This window comes from Aspergillus pseudotamarii (genome assembly GCF_009193445.1).
Source record: "Aspergillus pseudotamarii strain CBS 117625 unplaced genomic scaffold BDV38scaffold_128, whole genome shotgun sequence".
NCBI classification, from domain to species: Eukaryota; Fungi; Ascomycota; class Eurotiomycetes; order Eurotiales; family Aspergillaceae; genus Aspergillus; species Aspergillus pseudotamarii.
Window position 1 is genome coordinate 33312 of NW_022475142.1, and position 18039 is coordinate 51350.

The 18039-nt window shown below is 47.2% G+C and overlaps 7 protein-coding genes across 7 annotated transcripts; 4 read left to right on the top strand and 3 right to left on the bottom strand.

Annotated features, from left to right (window-relative positions):
• Window positions 1–52: 52 nt before the first annotated feature.
• BDV38DRAFT_289051 (Zn(II)2Cys6 transcription factor domain-containing protein) lies at window positions 53–1801 on the top strand (the record flags this gene model as incomplete). Its single annotated transcript, XM_032061161.1, has 1 exon — window positions 53–1801. The coding sequence occupies one exon, from the start codon at window positions 53–55 to the stop codon at window positions 1799–1801; it is 1749 nt and encodes a 582-aa protein (XP_031907131.1).
• Window positions 1802–2301: 500 nt separating this feature from the next.
• Window positions 2302–3243, bottom strand: BDV38DRAFT_289052 (uncharacterized protein; the record flags this gene model as incomplete). Its single annotated transcript, XM_032061162.1, has 2 exons — window positions 2302–2591; window positions 2658–3243. The coding sequence occupies 2 exons, from the start codon at window positions 3241–3243 to the stop codon at window positions 2302–2304; spliced, it is 876 nt and encodes a 291-aa protein (XP_031907132.1).
• Window positions 3244–4270: 1027 nt separating this feature from the next.
• Window positions 4271–7268, top strand: BDV38DRAFT_276277 (uncharacterized protein; the record flags this gene model as incomplete). The annotated part of the gene is made up of 8 exons (XM_032058192.1): window positions 4271–4349; window positions 4504–5172; window positions 5228–5321; window positions 5388–6337; window positions 6522–6707; window positions 6762–6928; window positions 6987–7105; window positions 7166–7268. The coding sequence occupies 8 exons, from the start codon at window positions 4271–4273 to the stop codon at window positions 7266–7268; spliced, it is 2367 nt and encodes a 788-aa protein (XP_031907133.1).
• Window positions 7269–8229: 961 nt separating this feature from the next.
• BDV38DRAFT_290711 (uncharacterized protein) lies at window positions 8230–9345 on the bottom strand (the record flags this gene model as incomplete). The annotated part of the gene is made up of 3 exons (XM_032061545.1): window positions 8780–9345; window positions 8556–8690; window positions 8230–8498 (listed from the first exon to the last, which is right to left on the bottom strand). The coding sequence occupies exons 1-3, from the start codon at window positions 9015–9017 to the stop codon at window positions 8230–8232; spliced, it is 642 nt and encodes a 213-aa protein (XP_031907134.1). The 5' UTR covers window positions 9018–9345.
• Window positions 9346–11817: 2472 nt separating this feature from the next.
• BDV38DRAFT_289055 (type I polyketide synthase) lies at window positions 11818–14289 on the top strand (the record flags this gene model as incomplete). The annotated part of the gene is made up of 7 exons (XM_032061163.1): window positions 11818–11863; window positions 11913–11956; window positions 12008–12289; window positions 12340–12414; window positions 12471–12808; window positions 12873–13350; window positions 13408–14289. 7 exons carry the CDS (start codon window positions 11818–11820, stop codon window positions 14287–14289), a joined length of 2145 nt encoding a protein of 714 aa, XP_031907135.1.
• Window positions 14290–14971: 682 nt separating this feature from the next.
• On the top strand, window positions 14972–15559 carry BDV38DRAFT_289056 (uncharacterized protein; the record flags this gene model as incomplete). Its single annotated transcript, XM_032061164.1, has 2 exons — window positions 14972–15298; window positions 15365–15559. 2 exons carry the CDS (start codon window positions 14972–14974, stop codon window positions 15557–15559), a joined length of 522 nt encoding a protein of 173 aa, XP_031907136.1.
• A 643-nt stretch (window positions 15560–16202) lies between these two features.
• BDV38DRAFT_290713 (uncharacterized protein) lies at window positions 16203–17166 on the bottom strand (the record flags this gene model as incomplete). The annotated part of the gene is made up of 2 exons (XM_032061546.1): window positions 16203–16755; window positions 16829–17166. 2 exons carry the CDS (start codon window positions 17164–17166, stop codon window positions 16203–16205), a joined length of 891 nt encoding a protein of 296 aa, XP_031907137.1.
• Between the last annotated feature and the right edge of the window lie 873 nt (window positions 17167–18039).

Here is an 18039-nt window from a genome sequence, read left to right on the forward strand (position 1 = left end):
TTCATCCACCCATCGCAACGGGATCTCTCTTTTTGGCATCGTCGCGGTCGCAATGGTCAACCACGGGCGCTCTGGAGGTTGCGTGACATGCAAGCAACGCCGCGTGAAATGTGACGAGGCGAAGCCCGAGTGCCGAGCGTGCCAGCGTCTGAAGCTGCGCTGTGGAGGCTACAACCGGTCCAAGGATGCCAAATTGAAGTTCAAAGACCAGAACCGCCGGTTCTACACCAACCTCAACCAAGATGTCAATTCTCACAGCCGTGATGTCGCGAAGGTGGCGACTAGTCCGGGTCGGTGGTCTGAGTCTGATGTCCAGGACCGGGGGTTCGTGAGGGCCTTGACCTTGCGGCGGCCCTCTGAGCCCGACACCGCCGTGCAGTTCTATCTCGGCCATTACGCCAGCATGGGCCGCGATATGGGATCCACGCGCGGGTTCTTCGAACTGCTTATACCAGCCTATTTCTCGGAGCGGGAAGAATCGGCGCTTTCGATCGCTGTGTCGGCGCTGGCTTCGGAGGTCTTGTCCATGTGGCGGCAAGACGCCAGCAGCTTCCGATCACCACGAAAGTCTTATTTCCGGGCCATCAGACGCCTTCGGACTGCAATACAGGATCCCATCCAACGTGGCAAGCCGGCAACTGTGTTGGCGGTGCTGACGCTCCAGACTTACGAGAATGCCGCTGCGATATATGATCTTCGCCGGGTCTCAAGCACGCACCACAATGGCGCAGCATCTTTGCTCTCGGTTATGGGCCCAAACAACATGGACAGCATGGTGCGCGCCTACTTACGAAAGTTTATGCTACACACCGAAGTTTCGACCGCCATCCGTCAGAAAAAGCCAGTGAGGAGTATCCCATACTCATGCATTAGGAGCAAGGATATGATGGCCGTGCCAGAAAACCCCAGTTCAGCACTCGATGCCATAGGGGCATCCGTTGCCGAATTACAGGCCAGCTACACGCAGTTTGTGACACACGGTTGCTTCAAAACGTCGTTGACGTGCGTTTTGGAGGAGTGGATAGCCGATGCAAAGAGAGTTGATGCAGAGCTTCTGGCGTGGGCGGAAAACGTACCGAATTACTGGAGACCGGTCAGGCTGATAAGTGGTCAGGATATTGATTCGTCCATTCCCACCTACCAGTCTAGCTGTGACGTGTATCCTTCCTGCCAAATTGCCAGCATTTGGAATCTCTGCCGCTTCCAACGCCTCTTGCTGGCCAAGATCACACTCGGCTCCCTCAATGTATTCTCCGATCTGGGTCGCTTTGGTTTCGCACACGGCCAGTCTTTTGGTGACCCCACAGATTTCGTCAACTGCGAACAAAGACTCCAAGAAGTGGTCGACAGCGTGTGCTACAGCATACCCTTCTACCTTGGCAACCGAACCCGCCGGTCCAGTCTCGCAGACTTTACTGACCCGATGGTTCTGCTTCCCAGCCATCACTCATTAGAAGATCGGACACGACTGGACAGGGATCGTCTCGCGGCGGGTATCTCGAGAGACGACCACAGGCGCCATGTCATTGCGCAGGGGCCGTGGCGCGCCATGCATCCGCTGAGCCGTTTGTCGACGCTCTTCTCGGAAGATCACGGCGAGATGATAGCGAGACTTCTGAGACCTGGACAGCGGGAGTGGATCTGCAACCAGTTCCTGCGTGTCGCCACGTTGCTGCATCTTCCCTCGGAGTTAGGCAATGGCATGGAGAGATCCGAATCTGTGGGAGTGCCTGCAGATGCTCAGGCGGAGTATCTGGCCAGGAAGATTAGGAAGGGTGCAATTCTTATGACGGGGCCGTAAAGGTGGGAATCTGATGGAGCGAGATCCCGTGTTGGCCACTCACTGGACCGTACTCCTCGTGAGATACCGTCAGATCATGAGACCTAGGAATAACGGCACCAATTGAGTCTATTTGATGCGTTAATACTATTATACACGTGCTTTAGATTAGATACATCCAGTTAGACTAATCAGACATTTGGGACAGACCATTGAGAGACTTCCATCGGTCGCAAGATCCCAGGATTCACGCCGCTTGAGTAAATCTAACTACTCTCGCCTCTGAGCCATATGATCTCTGGAATAGGTTAAACCTGACAGTACCGCTCTCAGATGAGTATGGAAAATGGGGCACGAAGTATAGCCCCGTCCCTCGAGTATTATCGTCTCCCATTGTCATATTCAACCCCCTCTAAGGTGTTCCACGAGTGACAGTCGTTTTGTATTCAACAACGCCAGTTGCTTCATGAAATTGCCCAGGACCAAAACAAGAGAGCAATGGGGCGAATTCGAGCAGAAGGCTATGATCTTCCTCGCCTGTAAATGGCATAGAACGGGCGTATATGTTCCCACTTGCTCACCGAAAATCCTGTTTGTAGGAAGAGTATGACCCATTGCCCACCACTTGGTATTTCACTCCACCCGCCCAGCACTGCATATAGTACCGAAAAAGCTTCCAAGGCAGCCACGATCAGGTCGATGCAGAAGACACCGAGGCAGAGCTGACGAAGGGTCACACGTTTCAACACAAAGCATCGTCGCATTATATTACCAACAGACTTGATAGAACCAAAGATACAGGCGAAAAAGGCTAATCGAGTGTTAGTTACGTCCTTCATATGAGAATGTTATACACAATGTGACCGAGACAGCGTACCCCACAATAAACAGATATTAGCCATGGTTTTGGCTTTGCCTACACCCGCGTCCATATCGATAGGTTGGGCGACCGACCACCAATAATACCCTTGTATGGTTAAAATAGATCCGACATGATGGACAAAGGGTAACAGGCCGAGCGTTTCCGATGAAGCTATCTCGAAGAGGAAGGCGGCGGCAATCGTAGCAGTGCCAACAGATGCCGAATCACCAAAAGTAAAGTCGGATTTCGTAGAGAAAAAATCAGACCAGGAGCGTCCTCGCCAGAGCACCATGAAGACCGGTTGGGCGATGAAAGCCAACGAGATCACCTTTGCGAACAGGTCCAAATGATGACAGCGGAGTCGGCTCTGTTGACGGGGCTCCAGGAGCGCATAGCTCTTCCCGTATACTCTAGTCAGGTAATAGACCGTAAACACATAACGGTGCATGATGACAAACAAGATCACGAGAATCGAGGTCAACAAGCCAGCAGAGCTGGTGATTCTGGTCAGTACCAAACATTCCCGGAACGTGGGGTCAGAAGTAGTCTTCGTTCCATGCGCCAACAGTGTCCTGCAACCAGCATCGTATAGGTTGCTCATTTTGAGACTCGTAGCCCTGTGAAGACAGACAAGGACGTGGTACCGGGGCTAGATATGTGGGCATTTGGTCATAAAAGTAGTGAAGGAGCACTGAAAGGTCCAGCCTCGAAACATAATCACAAAGTGCCTCTCTTGGGTCATTCCAATGGCCCAATAACTGAAGTCCCCCGTTCCGGGACGATACCAGTATAGTCTATCCGTTTTGACACACTCGCGAAAGGTGTGACATAGTCATGCAACGCAACTTGCTGGACGGGTGCGACTGGAAAATGCATTCCAGATCGCTCCTACAAGTGGATGGCAGATGCCAAGTCCCAGGAATGTGGAAGGGGAAGTGGGATATCAATGGTTTCGTGTTTCTTTATCGAAAAAGGTATACAACGGGAAAATGCATTGCCGATCGCTCCCACGAGTGGACGGCAGATTCCAAATGCATTGACACGTAGGAATGTTCAAGGAAGGGATGTAGTATATTAAGAGTTTGACGCTTCATTCTGGAACCAAACTTACCAGCTATAACCGTGGAAGTGAGCGTAAATTTAACCGGACTGGTCAGTGGAATGTTTTGTTTTGTTGTTTTCATTTTTACTTTTTATTTTCAATCCCTTCCGCAGAAATGCAGCACATAAAGGGTGGAAGCTGCGAAAGCAAGGCTTTGGCGGAAAGAGCCCAGAGACACCAAAAGCTACTTAAGTCCCAAGACCTAGGTCTATTATGAAGCGTTTAATAGCACGTAGTATCCGTGACCGGCTTGCTGGTACAAAATTCAATCAAGTGAGCAACCTAGACAGTTACAAGCCACAGTTACCTGAATGTGAATTGCTTCTGATCCGGGGCAAGATGCTCTAGGTAAAGATGCCATGACGAAAACAACTGACCATTACAGCCGGTACTCAGCAAACCCTATTGTATGTAATTGAATCAACTTTAATGGTAATATGCATACATAACTCAGTCAATTCCTAGTCTTAAAACTCCATGATCTCTTTATTTTTTTTATTGCTGTGATCCACCCCTAGTCGGCTAAATGGCCGAAGGTGCGTGCTTGTCGGGCCAGAACCCTGTGGTTCTCGCGGACGCAGCTGTTTGCAATTTAGGATTCATTTGTAAGTGTTGCAGGCTTGCTTGATCTTCTATCGAAGTCTCCAAGAAGCTGTCTTCCCGCTGCGTCCAGAGTCTCATGTTACCGACTCGCCATATGGCAGGAGGAGCCCGGAAGCCTCAGATGCTGAATGCTGACGAAGGCGCTGATCCAATAAGGCCACAATACAAGTACAGAGAAACCACCAGAATTCTGCCCACCTACAAAAGGCTGCCAGACGATTCGCCTGCAGCCATCGGAGAATATCTGTCATGAACAGCAGGGTTCGTTCGAACCCGTTGTCTGCACGCCGGGCTATTACTGTCCACCCCGAAGTCAAGAGCAAATCCGATGCCCGCCAGGCTCCTATTGTCCCCTAGGAAGTTATCATCCAAAACGCTGTACAGCTCTTTCAATATGTGCAGAAGGGAGTTCTCGGGAAATCTCAGTCATTGGATTTGTAATATTGGCCTCACTGTATTTGCTCTGGGCCGTTCTGGGATTTGGTACGAAAGCATGGAAACATAAGAAAGGGCTGCACGCTCCTAATACTGTCCCATCGGCAAGGATCTCCCCGGACCAAGGAGACGTTGAGTGTGCCGAGGGAACGGCGGGTAACCCCCCTACTCTGGATGCCGCGTACGAACAGGGATCCATTGTTCGAGAACTTCCTCACTTTGGGACGATGTCGAGAGACAGACAACAAGGCGAGCTTGGATTGGGCTTCCAGCTCCGTGATTTATGCTTTTCAAAGCAGGCTGTGCCACACCCTGTCTTGCAGGGAGTGGCTTGTCAGATACCAAAAGGCCACATGTTTGGTATAATGGGGCCGTCGGGGGCTGGCAAATGTATGTCATTCTGCCCTACAGGACCAAAAAAGCGCCCAGTACTGACATCTGCTAGCAACCCTCCTGCGCATTCTCTCGGGGATGGAAAAGCAAAGCTTTGGGTGCCTCAACATTAGTGAAAATTATGGCGACGATGGAAATATCGGGCGGTAAGCTGGGCTATATTCTTTGTCAACGGCGTTTGGCCGCTGATACGTGTTTCTGATGACAAGCAGATACCGCCATTGTATTAGCTTTGTCCCACAGGATGACATCGTCTTCCCGAATCTCACTGTTTGGGAAAACATCCTGCATACCGCGACCATTCGACTGGGGGGGACGTACGAGACTCGCGACATAATGATGCACGTGGACAATATTATCACATATCTCGGGTTAGATCATATAAGAGACCAGCAAGTAGGGTCTCCAGAGAATAGAGGAATATCTGGAGGAGAGCGCAAGCGCGTGTCGCTCGGCAGAGAAATCGTTGCACTGCCGTCCACAATCATACTCGATGAGCCAACATCGGGTTTGGATGCCACAACCGCGTTGTCCGTAATGGGCCTGCTGAAAGATCTTTCTGGTCTTGGTATTACAGTTATTTGCGCCATTCATCAACCTCGAAGAGATGTCTTTGATCTTCTAGATGATGTGATGCTTTTGGTCTCTGGAAGACCAATTTACGTTGGACCACAGACGGGTATTACGGACTATTTTGAGTCGATTGGCTCCACGTTACCCAAAAACGACAATCCTGCTGACACTGTTATGGACCTCATCAAAACCAGACAGGTGGGGTCTGATATCCCATGGTTCGAAGAAAAGCAAGCGTTAGCAGGAGTCCTGCCAAACGCTGAAGGTTGCTTTACGGAACATTCTCCTGCAGTGGCTGCACCAGTCATGGCTGGGCCTGTTTTCACCCCTCCTGATGATCGGGCGGCATGGTTAATCCAGGTGCTGACATATATTCGTTGTGGAGCCAAACAGCAGAAGAACCAGCTTTTTGGTATTCTGTTGGAGATTGTTACAGCCTCATGTTGCGGTGTCCTCATCGGCCTTTCCATATATGAATCGAAAGGTCATGTTTTTCAAGGCTACTTTAGGGAACCATTTGAGCTCCTGTCCAGCGCGGTGGATTACAAGAGCGTACCCACAGCGGGCCTTCTCTCTAGCCTTGCAATTGGTAAGCGAACTTTCGGCATCAACACTTGGCAAGGCAAACCATATCAAGAGTCTTTACAACTAACCCTAGCTTTGCTATCCGTTAGGCCTCGCAGCTGCACCAGCTGGAATTAAAACGATTGCAGAAGAGAGTATGACTACTACCAATCAAGGGCGTGAACGATGGAACTGACTGAGACTTAAAGAGATGGTATTCCACCACGAAGTCCATTCGGGACATTCCGCTAGTGCATACTTCATCGGCAAAGACTTGTGTACATTGCCCCGTATCTTGATATCGACTCTTCATTTCACAGCATTTTTCAAAGTGCTGGCAGCCACCGTCATTCCGGTCCATATTTTGTTTTTGATAAATGCAGCATATTTCTTCTGTTAGTCCTGCCAGTCCCTTGAAGGCTTTTTACCTTTGGCTAAGGCTTTAGCAGGCATCTATGGACTAGCTTCCCTCGTTGCGTCCTTGGCTCCACGACAAGATGCTTTATTGTTAGCAATGCTCACAAGCCTTACTGCAGGGGTCCTAGACGGGTCTGGCCCTCGTTTGGATCAAGTTAAGTATTGGAAAATGGACTGGCTGTGGTACATTTGTCCGGGAGTATGTTGGTTTGGCCCTCCTACACAGACACATTCATGGACTGACCTTACTGTCTCAGACTTGGTATTCTGAAGCTTGGTTTAGCGAGCACGTTATGCCATTCTCGTACCTGTATGACACTGATGCAGCTGCCCGTTTCACCGGGTATATCACTGGGAGAACAGGGTTTGATATTGGGTGAGTACACTCTGCTCCCTCGCAAATGAAGCTTAATTAACTCCCTTTCCCAATTGTTAGGCTTATGATTGTCATTGGAGTTGTGTACCGTATTTTAGCGTACTTTGCTCTGGCGTTACCTAGAATGAGCGGTCCGGTGGCAAGGATGAAAGGGGCTTCGTAATGTCCAACACCAGTTGGACAACAAGCCTGAGCGGCATGCCGCTTCAAAGTCCAACCATGAGGGAAACTCAGCCTAACTTGACCCCAATCATGTTTTTCTGGATATGATCGTGCTACATCATTTATGGACATGATATAATGAGAATCACTGGCTATCTATCACGCAAAGTGCTTTCACAAAAGGGAGCGAGCTCATTTAATTATAAATAAACACATCAATAGCGAGTTTACAACTGCATAACAACAACACCAACCTCCTGTCAAATCGAACCAGAGAATTCCAATTGGTACACCGTATAAGCATGCGTACGGAAAAACAGGATTCGATTGATACAGTGTATAGTATTACTCAGTCTATAACAGTGACGAAACTGCTCAGTAGTAGAAGTATACTCTCCCCAACAGGATATCTATCAGTATATAGATTCGGTTAGTGAGCTTTGAACTAGTGTTTTGAATTTTACAGTAATGTAGATAAATACAGGATTCATTCAAGGCTCGGTAAGGTCTACGAAGGGCTCCTAAGCTTAGAGGTAATAAGTGTCTTCTTTTAGCTGCTCATTTAGCATTCTATCTGGTACTATTCTATTCTAGTAACCTATCTGACCGATAGTCAATTGAATGTGGCTACATATGGAGTGGATCCGAGTGTTTATAGTACATATCTGTCCGACGGAAGTATTTGTACTATAGGTGGACCGGATGCTAAGTATATTAGTACTAGCTTAGCAGCCTACTTGTTATTCTATTACTCTTAGTAGAAGGATTTAATTACCTTGTATAAAAGATATTGTGTCAGGTAATCTAGATTCCTAGTCTCTGGGCTAAAGGTCCATGACTTCGGCCCATACAATCAATAGACCTGATAAGTAAAATAAAAAGTATAGTGAACATATGGCACACCTCAAGCATGAATTATTGATAAATAACCTTATGCTATACAACCAACGGACACAAAATAATTATTCCATTAAAAATACGGCCATCTTGTCGTAGAGGTCATTCATCACTCGTTCCTGGACCGATCCTGTCTCATATGCCTTGTCAAAAGTATGCCCACAACCGTCATACCTGTACATCTTGACATGCGTGCTTGTCATATCTTTGATTCTATATCCAAGCGTCTCTCTCTCAAGACAGAGCTGATCACAAGCCGCAGTAACGAGAAAGGTTCTATCTGAGAACCTCTCTGCTGGTATTACGGCTGGTGAAGCAAGGTTACTCTTCACGTCTTCAGGGTTTGACTAATAGCATCTTATAAATGTATCAAGTAGCTTAATGGGAGCACTGTCTATGGATGTATCAGGGGCAATCTTGTCTGCGGAACTTTGGGCCATGTCTGTTGGAGGATAGGCGGCAAGCACATTTTTGAATGTTCCTGGAGGTAAGATCACCGAGCTGAGAACCAGAGACACTATTCCCCCTGCCCTGCAGCAGGAAATTTGTGTTCTGGTGCGAGTCGATAGGCGCAATCGAGAACCATAAGTCCAGTTTTCTCGGCAATAAAATTACAAAACTCATCATCACTCCCATATAAAGGGTTCACGAATCCGCTCCCATGGAAATTCACGAGAATTGAACTCGGAGTATCCTGATTGAGTGTGTTGTAGGCATGGATTCGAATAAAGCGCCCTTCTTCCCGCGAGGGGATTTGGAGCACCTCGTCCGGATGTGCAGTTACGCTAAAGGTTTTCAAGGCATGCGCGCGAACTGGGCTTGCGAGTTTGAGGAGCTCGTTCAAGGAAGACATTGCGTCAAAGTAGAGAGTTCGGCTCGGATAGATAAGACAAATGGAGCTGGATTGATATTTGTCCCATATGGCATAGTGGCTCTATTTGAATGCATCAGCTCTGACGTTCTAGCACATAATTTGTAATGGCACAGCTTCATTCATCCGACCAGGAGTCTTCCTCATACTGAAGTAAGTCATTAGGCCAATCGGAACAATCTTTCCCCCTATCCAAAATACTCCAACACCATTTGTAAGTGGCCATATGTCTCCGAAGACAAACCACTTCGAGTTATCATTATTAAAAATAAATCGTCTTTTAGAAATCAATCAATCTCCTCGATGCTGGACAGCTCGTAAAGTTTCTTACCAGTCGAACCTAGAGTTGATCTGGCTCCCCGCTGGGCCCGCCCCGAACCCGACCCGGCATCAACAATAGTGGTGATCCCTAAGCATGGAACACTGCTGCATTATCTCACAGTTATGTTATTTGTAAATACCATCCAGTGATCCTTCACATCCGAGCAATATCAGGATTGGGCTGGCGTCCGATCTCGTACAATAGCACATAGTATATTCGTAGGGCCGAGACAATATGATGCACTACATATCCTTAGACACAGGTGCTAGTATCGATGTCAGAGAGAGCCAAATAATCTATCTCACCTTCGACAAGCCCTCGATAGTCGTGCCTGGGAGTACACATGCGAAGTCCTCCGCGAAAAGACCTATAGTACCACGCACTCCAGCAGCATGACCTAGTCCCAGAAGACTAGACGCAATCCAACTGACCGCCAGAGTGTCCTTACCGATTGTGACTGAATGGTGTTGTCGGGTGAGACTCTTGCGAGTTCCATCTGGAAGGGAAGTTAACACCATGCCCGCAGCGGGTTGTCCATCGTTGCGACATTACTGATTCTGATAATCCCCTCCTCCAAGATCAATGCACTGCAGAGCGTCAAGTCCGCGTGGCCGATTTTCAAGATCTCATGCACGTACGCTAATCCCGAGGGAACCTGTAAGCATTTAGCTGGCACGCCACGACTAGACGCGGTGCGACCCAGTGGTCTCCTACTCCTTTGCCAACGGTTGCTACCTCGATCTCACCAACCAGGCTAACCTGGAGACAAACGACGGAGCTGACACAATGAGAACCCCACTCACCATGGAGGAAGGACACGTGATCATTCTGTGGGAAACTTCTTTGATCGCGAGCACATTCGGATGCGAAAATGGCTTGAAATGGGAGAGCTGTCGTCCGTTTGGAGATAATACCCAGTGACTCATAAACGCGACCGGCCGGTCGTGATCCAACTCAATGACGTCAACATCGCTGCAACCTGAATGGAGACTCACGAAGGTGCGATTAGGCTGGTCGAATGGAGAACCCTGTTGGATGAACGAGGGATTGAGCATGTGTTGAGGGTTTGCTGCACCCGATGCTGGAGTCATCACGCCTAGTCCTCGGTCGAGGGTCTGGTTTGTATATCCGATATGTACCTATTCCTTATGGAGATATGCGGCCTCTGTAGGTGTAACTGGGTATTTAATAGATGTTGAAGATACCTTCCCCTCTACCGTAGCATACGGTCCAGGCGATGAAAGAAGGAAATATACGCAGACGGATCTAGGGAAGGATGGTGGTGATTGAGATGTCTGGCAGTGCTCACGGTTGCCGGCAAACTGTGGGATGCGCGCCTCGCGTTTGACTATCATACTTATGATTTATTATCAGTAAAGTTCCAAATTACTGCTATATCATGCTACGTTGACATTCAGAGTTGAACCGGTAACTAAAGCGAGAAGCTGACTAAGTGGTGGGCAGTGGGTATGGGGATTGGCAGACACATTTCTGTGAAAGAAGCAAATGAATTCCAACAACGCTCATTCTTTGCCTGTTGTTGGTAGAAGCGACGAGGTCCTCAGACGGTTAACACACCATATTCTTGTCTTCTGGGCAGAGTCTCATGCCTTTTTTCAATACACGTCGACGTGTATCGGTAAACACTAGCCGTTGGTTGCATTTGGCCACACGGAGTCGGGCACCGGTAGTCTCCAATGCCATGGTCGACCCATACGCGAGTGCAATCTGATGATCTAGAGCATAACTCTCCGGGAGATCATTGATCGCACCGTGACGCTGGCCACTCGCAGTGATGTCTAGGGTCGGGAACTTCGGGAATGCGAGACAGCGACTAAACTGGATGCGGCGTCATCCCTAATGAACGGATCTTTAGCAATGATGTGCAAGGATTCGGTAGTCATTTTGGTGGTTGGGATAGGTGTCAAGGAAAGGGAGGAAAGAATACTATGTTGTTAGATAGGTAGGAAAGCTCCGGGAAGGTTGGGGGCCCCTAGCACCTCTTTATATATCTTCCGTATGCCAGAGGTGGGGGTTAGCTATGTAGACGCAAATCGACAAGCGCATCTGAGGGCCCAGCATATCATCGCCGTTTTCCAGTACCGTTCAACAAGACCATCTTCCTTATATTCACCATTATACAGCTAGCAGCAGAAATTCTGAGATATAGATACTATGGAACTATACGTGGGCCCACAGGGCGCGGGATCAATTTCCAGACATATAGTGTCTAGAACAAATCCATGCAATGTTCCAGCCATAGCCGTTGAGTTCATATTGTATCTTAGAATCTCTCTGTTGATAGTTTCATATCATCACAATCAGAAATATTATACTTACTCATTTCCTCTCATGTCGGATCGTCAAGCTAATGGGACTATTGTATAACCCGGAGCCGATTGCAAGATTTGAAGTATGTATATGGCAGCTGTGCGCTTGTAGATTAACTCAGGTAGCAAAATGAAACCCGACAATCTTGCATCGCATCCATCACAGAATGATATCGGTATGTGTGCCAACCCCTAATGATATTAGGTAGATCTAGTCCGGTAAAGACGAGGTCGAAATTGAGGTGAAGTTTGTTGGACTGAACTTTCGCGTATGCAGAAGAGACTTCTAGAGAAACTTCAAAAACAGCTAACTCCTATAGGATGTCATGGTCGCATTAGGCATTATGTCAAACAAAAACGAATTGGGAATGGAGGCCAGCGGTATTGTACGAAAATGCGGTCCTGGTGTTAAGCAATTCCAGCCGGGAGATAGAGTCGTAATAAGCGGCCCTGGAGTGTTTCGCACACATGCTGTTGTCTTTACAAGCAAATGTGCACTTCTGCCGCCATCGCTTTCATTAGAAGATGCCGCTTCTATACTTGTAGTTTACATTACAGCACTTTACTGCCTCATGGATATTGGGAGATTGGAGAAAGGACAGGTAGGCTATATGCCACGAGTGAAAAATGCACCGCTGACATAGGTACCTAGTCTGTGCTGATCCATGCGGCTTGTGGGGGAGTCGGTCTAGCTGCCGTGCAGCTATGTCAGATGGTTGGAGCAAGGGTAAGGAAATAACACAGCTTTTGGAGTGCGGAACACTAATTTATTCGTCGCTTGAGATCTACGCCACCGTCGGCAGTGAGCAGAAAACACAGTATCTAATAGATAATTTCGGCTTGGCTCGACAGCAAGTATTTAGCTCACGTGACACGTCCTTTCTTCCCAAGCTGATGCAGGAGACTCATGGCCAAGGTGCTGACATTGTCCTCAATTCACTGGCTGGAGAGCTTCTTCAGGCGTCTTGGAAATGTGTTGCCGAATTTGGCAAGATGATAGAAATTGGCAAGAGAGACTTCATGGAGCATGGTACAATAGGTCTAAAGCCATTTGGGAGCAACCGGGCATTTTTCGGCGTCGACCTAATTCGCCTTAGCGAAAAGCCGGGGTTTACTGACAGGTATTCAAATTTTAAGGCTGCCGACGGTCTCATTTGTATCGCAATATGACTGACCGTTCGATAGACTCTTCCGACAAGCACTGCGACTATACGAAGAAGGGAAGATATCCCCAATTCGCCCCCTAGCGGTGGTATCCGGCACTGACACTCCCGAGGCATTTCGCTCCCTACAGCAGGGTCGGCATTTGGGGAAACTTGTGGTGAAGATGCCAGGCACATCCCGAACGGGTCTGATGGCAAGATTTCGATACCAAGTAAGGCTGTCACCCAATGCATCCTACATTCTTGTTGGTGGCCTTGGGGGTATTGGACGTATAATGGCTTCCTGGATGGTGGAGCGAGGTGCTCGAAACCTGATTTTCCTATCCCGATCAGCGGGAGAGACCAGCAAGGACAGGTCGTTCATTCGTGAGCTCGAGGTCCAGGGCTGTACAGCTATCACGATGACAGGAGACGTGGCTGTTATGGGCGATGTCCGGGCTGCAATCCATGGTTGCCCTTTGCCAGTTGCGGGAGTCCTTCAGCTTTCTATGGTAGTTCGGGTAAGCAGTTCCGACAATTAATCCTTATATTAATAATAGAAATACTGACTAGGAAAGGACCAATTCATACCTGACATGAGCCATACGGACTGGCAAGATACTCTTTCCGCCAAGGTCACAGGCACGTGGAATCTTCATCATACATTAACAGAGTGCAACGCCAACCTTGACTTCTTCGTTGTTTGTGGCTCCATAACGGGCGTTATGGGCAATGCTGGACAGGCGAACTACTCAGCAGCGAATGCATTTGTGTCTTCATTCGCCCAGTATCGCCGACAAAAGGGACTTCCAGCCTCTGTGGTGAATTTAGGAGGAGTTGATGATGTGGGATTCTTAGCAACGCAGGATATCAAGCTTCGCGAGAGAATGCGCTCAGGATCAGTCCGACTGTTGAGTGAGCAAGAGGTTATGGATGCATTTGAGATTGCCATCTTCCATTCAAGCCCCAGACAAAGCGCAAAGCCTCCTGAGCCACTCCGTATAGAAGGCAATCTGATTGTTGGGATGAGTAGCACAAAGTCTCTTGCTGACCCTTCGGTTCGCCCCTTGTGGGGACAAGATGCACGTTTCCGTTTCTACGATAAACTGGACTTGCAACAAGGGCCATCTCATGACAAGTTGGAAGGTGCCGCTCGTCTCCGTAATATGCTTGCTACTCTTGAGAAAGAACCTGAGATACTGAATGATCTTTCCCAAAAGAAGCAGTTTGTAGTCGAGACTGTCAAAGCTATCCAAGAGTATTCGGCTTTTGCGCGTGGTCAGACCTACCACCAGGTGGCTACCATGCCTATCGACTCTCTTATGACTGTCGAAATTCGAAACTGGACCCGCCGCTTTCTGAGATTGGACCTATCACTGGTAGCGATTACCAAGGCAGCCACTATTGAGGGGTTGGGTGAACTCTTATTCGAAACCATGCGCTCTAAATACCTGAAGTAGTGACGATTCACTCGTATCTCAGGTGATGGTATTTTGCGCAGGATTGGATATACGATATGTGAAGGCATGGGTGTAGAACGTATCTGAATAAAATATGTTGACTTTTGGGGGTTCAGGATATGAGTAGACTTCTAAATGGAAGAGTATTGACACGCTTCTTCAAACTAACACCAATGTGAGATAGTCCTTCAGCACCATACTTGAACACCTCTGTCCAAAACTTATACGTTAGTTCCAGGGTCTAGATGCGTCAAGCTGGGAGCTCAATCTTGAATCCACATCAAGAAGTATAAGGTGTTGAGCAAACTCATTGGTACTGCGCTAGCGCCTACGACGCGTACCAGGGTTGACGTGGCCCCGGAAACCAGTAGTATGCCAGCCACAAACTCAATCCTGTACCTGTTCGTACTTTTGAGTATGGAACAGTAATACTGGGAACCAAAGATCTGCTGTGTGGTAGCAAGGGGGGACGCATTTGGGTCACTTCATCATTTTCTATTGCAGGCTATAAGAATGTGCGCTAGGGAGATTACTGGAGAAGATGGCAGAACATACCTTTTGCGGAGTAGGCCCCTAGCCTTAGTCGTACAGAGGCAAGACACGATATATAAAAGCCCTCGCAGAGGTCCCTCTCCTGGGAAATCCAGGCACATTATTCTGACTCAAAGCGCTATTCATCATCATGTTCTCCAAGACTACCTTGATTGTTCTCATGGCCTTTGCATCTCAATGCTTTGCTAAAGCATCCTTCATGTCCAGCGCCGAAGCACTTGAGGCAGTTCAGTCCCATATAGAAGAATTGCATGCCCTCCGTACGCGAATCGATGATTTCAACGGTGCTTTTGCAGATATGTTGGCTATACAGAATGATGGGTACAGTCTTCTCTCAGGATCTCGAGAGTCTCGATCCATGGCAAAGTCTATGCAAAATTTCACAGTGGATGAAGAAAACTCTGGACGGGCTCATGTGATCCGTTTTATGAGAGCTTTTACGGAAGTCTTACATTCTGTCAACAAGAAGATATGGTTGATAGCGCTTTACCCAACACTGGAGTACACATCTAACTTGATATAGACGTACATCATTAAGCGCGTTCCCTATGGGGCGGAATATACACAACGAGTAGTGGAACAGGCAGTCCAGGAGAAAGACCAATGGGAGGAACTTCTAGCGAGCAAGGCATCTCCTGAGGCCTACCAGATTTTCATACCAGATTTGGAGGAAGGTCAGATGGAACACAACAATCTCCGCAAGGCGCTCTCTGGTTGAAGTATTTGTGAACTGCATGCCGGTTTTGTAAACTTATCTTTCGGGATCGTTTGTAATGTGAGCAGCGTAATCTTTTCTTTTTGGCTAACTACAACACCTCATACCTTACTTGATCACCTGTCGCATGTCCCCACCTACCGCACGGACTTTCTATATGTTGTGATTACTGGGGGGGAAAGAAGGGCAGAATGATGCTGTACCAGCTACACAAATACGTAGCCCACTGTGGACCGAGTGCCATTTTGATAGATACTCAATTCTATGGACGACTCAATCGACTATCTCGAACGCTTCCTGATCTCTAACTAACTGGTAAGGCCTTCATGGTTTGATTTGGTTTGATTTCGTTATTATTTAACGTTGTTGTAATTCAAGGGAAGCTTGATTGTTTTTCGCCCATTATAAATCTGGGGGTTTATATACAAGATGAACATGAGATCGATCAGAAATCCATCTGCTTCCATACAGAATGTATTCCGTAGATGAAGCTCTATAGTTTACTTGATCGAGCCTTGGTCCACAACAAGGGCTCGGTGGACCACGCACTAGGGTATAGAGTCAAAAAATGTTCTTTCAATGTATTAGATTGCGGCACTCACTGAGGCATTGTTAAGTACCATATATCTCCCAATGCTGTTCTCACTTAGCCAAGCACTTGATTGGTCTGCTCGGTGAAAAACGCAAAACATTTCATTTCAATACTTTCGCGTGGAGGATCATCGACATGCTTGGGATCAACAAAGGCAGAGTGGAGCAACGTTACGCTGGAGGCAACATCACTACTCAACTGCTTGAAAATGAGCGGTTCATCTGGCTGCTGATCACTCAAATAATACCATTCATGTTTTTCGTTGAAAATTGGTACCCCAAATTCGAAAACCTGCCCGGCAATGACCCTACGATCTGGAAAAATGTCCGACGCTGGGTCAACAGACCTCCAATCACAAACTGCAAGAGGATCCCTTTGAATTGGCTTTATTGGCCTCCAGACATTGACAACAACAAAGGGACAGCTCATCAGCCGCGCCATTCCGTCTTCTGTTAGGATATCCTTCAGAACAGGCCGGCAAGACGCATGCGTGATATCCGAGTGAACACCATGAGAAGGAGAATTGGGGGTGCTCATTTTGTTTCCATTTTGATTAATCTCGAACCTCAAGCGAGTAAGGTAGACAATGACTTCAGATGCACCGGTCCTGTGAAACGAAGTCAGCGAATGGGATTCGTTTATCGCCGCATCTTTCACCAAGGTGATCGTGGCACACTTACATTTTCTTAACTAGGTCTTCCGTAGCGGGCTGAAGGATTTCCTTGATTTGACTTTGGTCTTTCAAATCTGTAACCGCATCAACTTGATGCTTGACAAATTGAAAGCCTTGGACATTCAGGGTGAACTCATCTTCTTTCCCGCGAATGTCCTTGATTACAACTTCTCTCACATCCGTGAGGCCCTCGCGCTGAGCATTTCGCCGTTCAGCTTCGGGCATATCGGAATCGATTGGCTTTAGTCCTTCGCATCCAGAAGGCATTGTATAGTTGAGAGTTGTATAAACATCACGGCCCTCTCTAGCCGGGGGATCGATCTGTGATTTGGGAGAAGTGGTCATGCTGATGAACGAGGGAGTGGCAAAGAAAGTAAATGGTTAATTTGATTTGATAAAAGGCTCTTAGGAATGATCATTGAACAAAGTTCATTTGGAGTTCTTATATAACATTTGCGTGAATAAAGTGCCCATTTTCGCTGTCGACCTGGGCTCGGGTTCGGATTCGGATTCGCATTCGCAATAGAACAGGATTAAGGATCCGCTTGCTGTGACCCACCAGGAAAATTTTTAACCCAAAGTTGGGATCCGCTCGGGTTGACATCGATCGTTACAGCAGCTATTATGAGCTGTGAAAGCGGGTTTGGGATTCTCACCAAGGTTGATATCTTTCTTTCTCGGTTGGAGTTCTGGACCCACATACAGAGGCGTCTAGCGGCCACTCCGCAACAACAGTTCTTATAAAGTCTAGTTACTGCTTTCTCAACCGCTTCCTCTATTAAATTACTATAGAATTACTTACTTATTTCTTTAATTCTTATATATAAATATATTTTATTTAGCAATTAATCTTGAGCTATATAAAACTAAGATTACTATTTTATACTAGAGAAATACACCGGTAACTATAATTTAAAATTATTTAGAAAAATTATTTAATTTTTAGCTTAGTAAGTATATATTTAAATTATATTTTTAAAAATAGAGTTTATTATATTAGAATTATATAATTAATATTAAGACTAATATATGAATTAGACTGGTGTTTGGCCAGGTTAGGTTAGATTAATAGGGTCAGTTATACCTAGAGTGGCATAACCTAACCGTTGTAACCTAGCCATAACCTAACCTAACCGACCCCGGTTAAGTTAAGATATAAAAATCTTTAACCGACCTAGATTAAGATTAAAACTAGATTAATTACAGTTAATCTAGTTC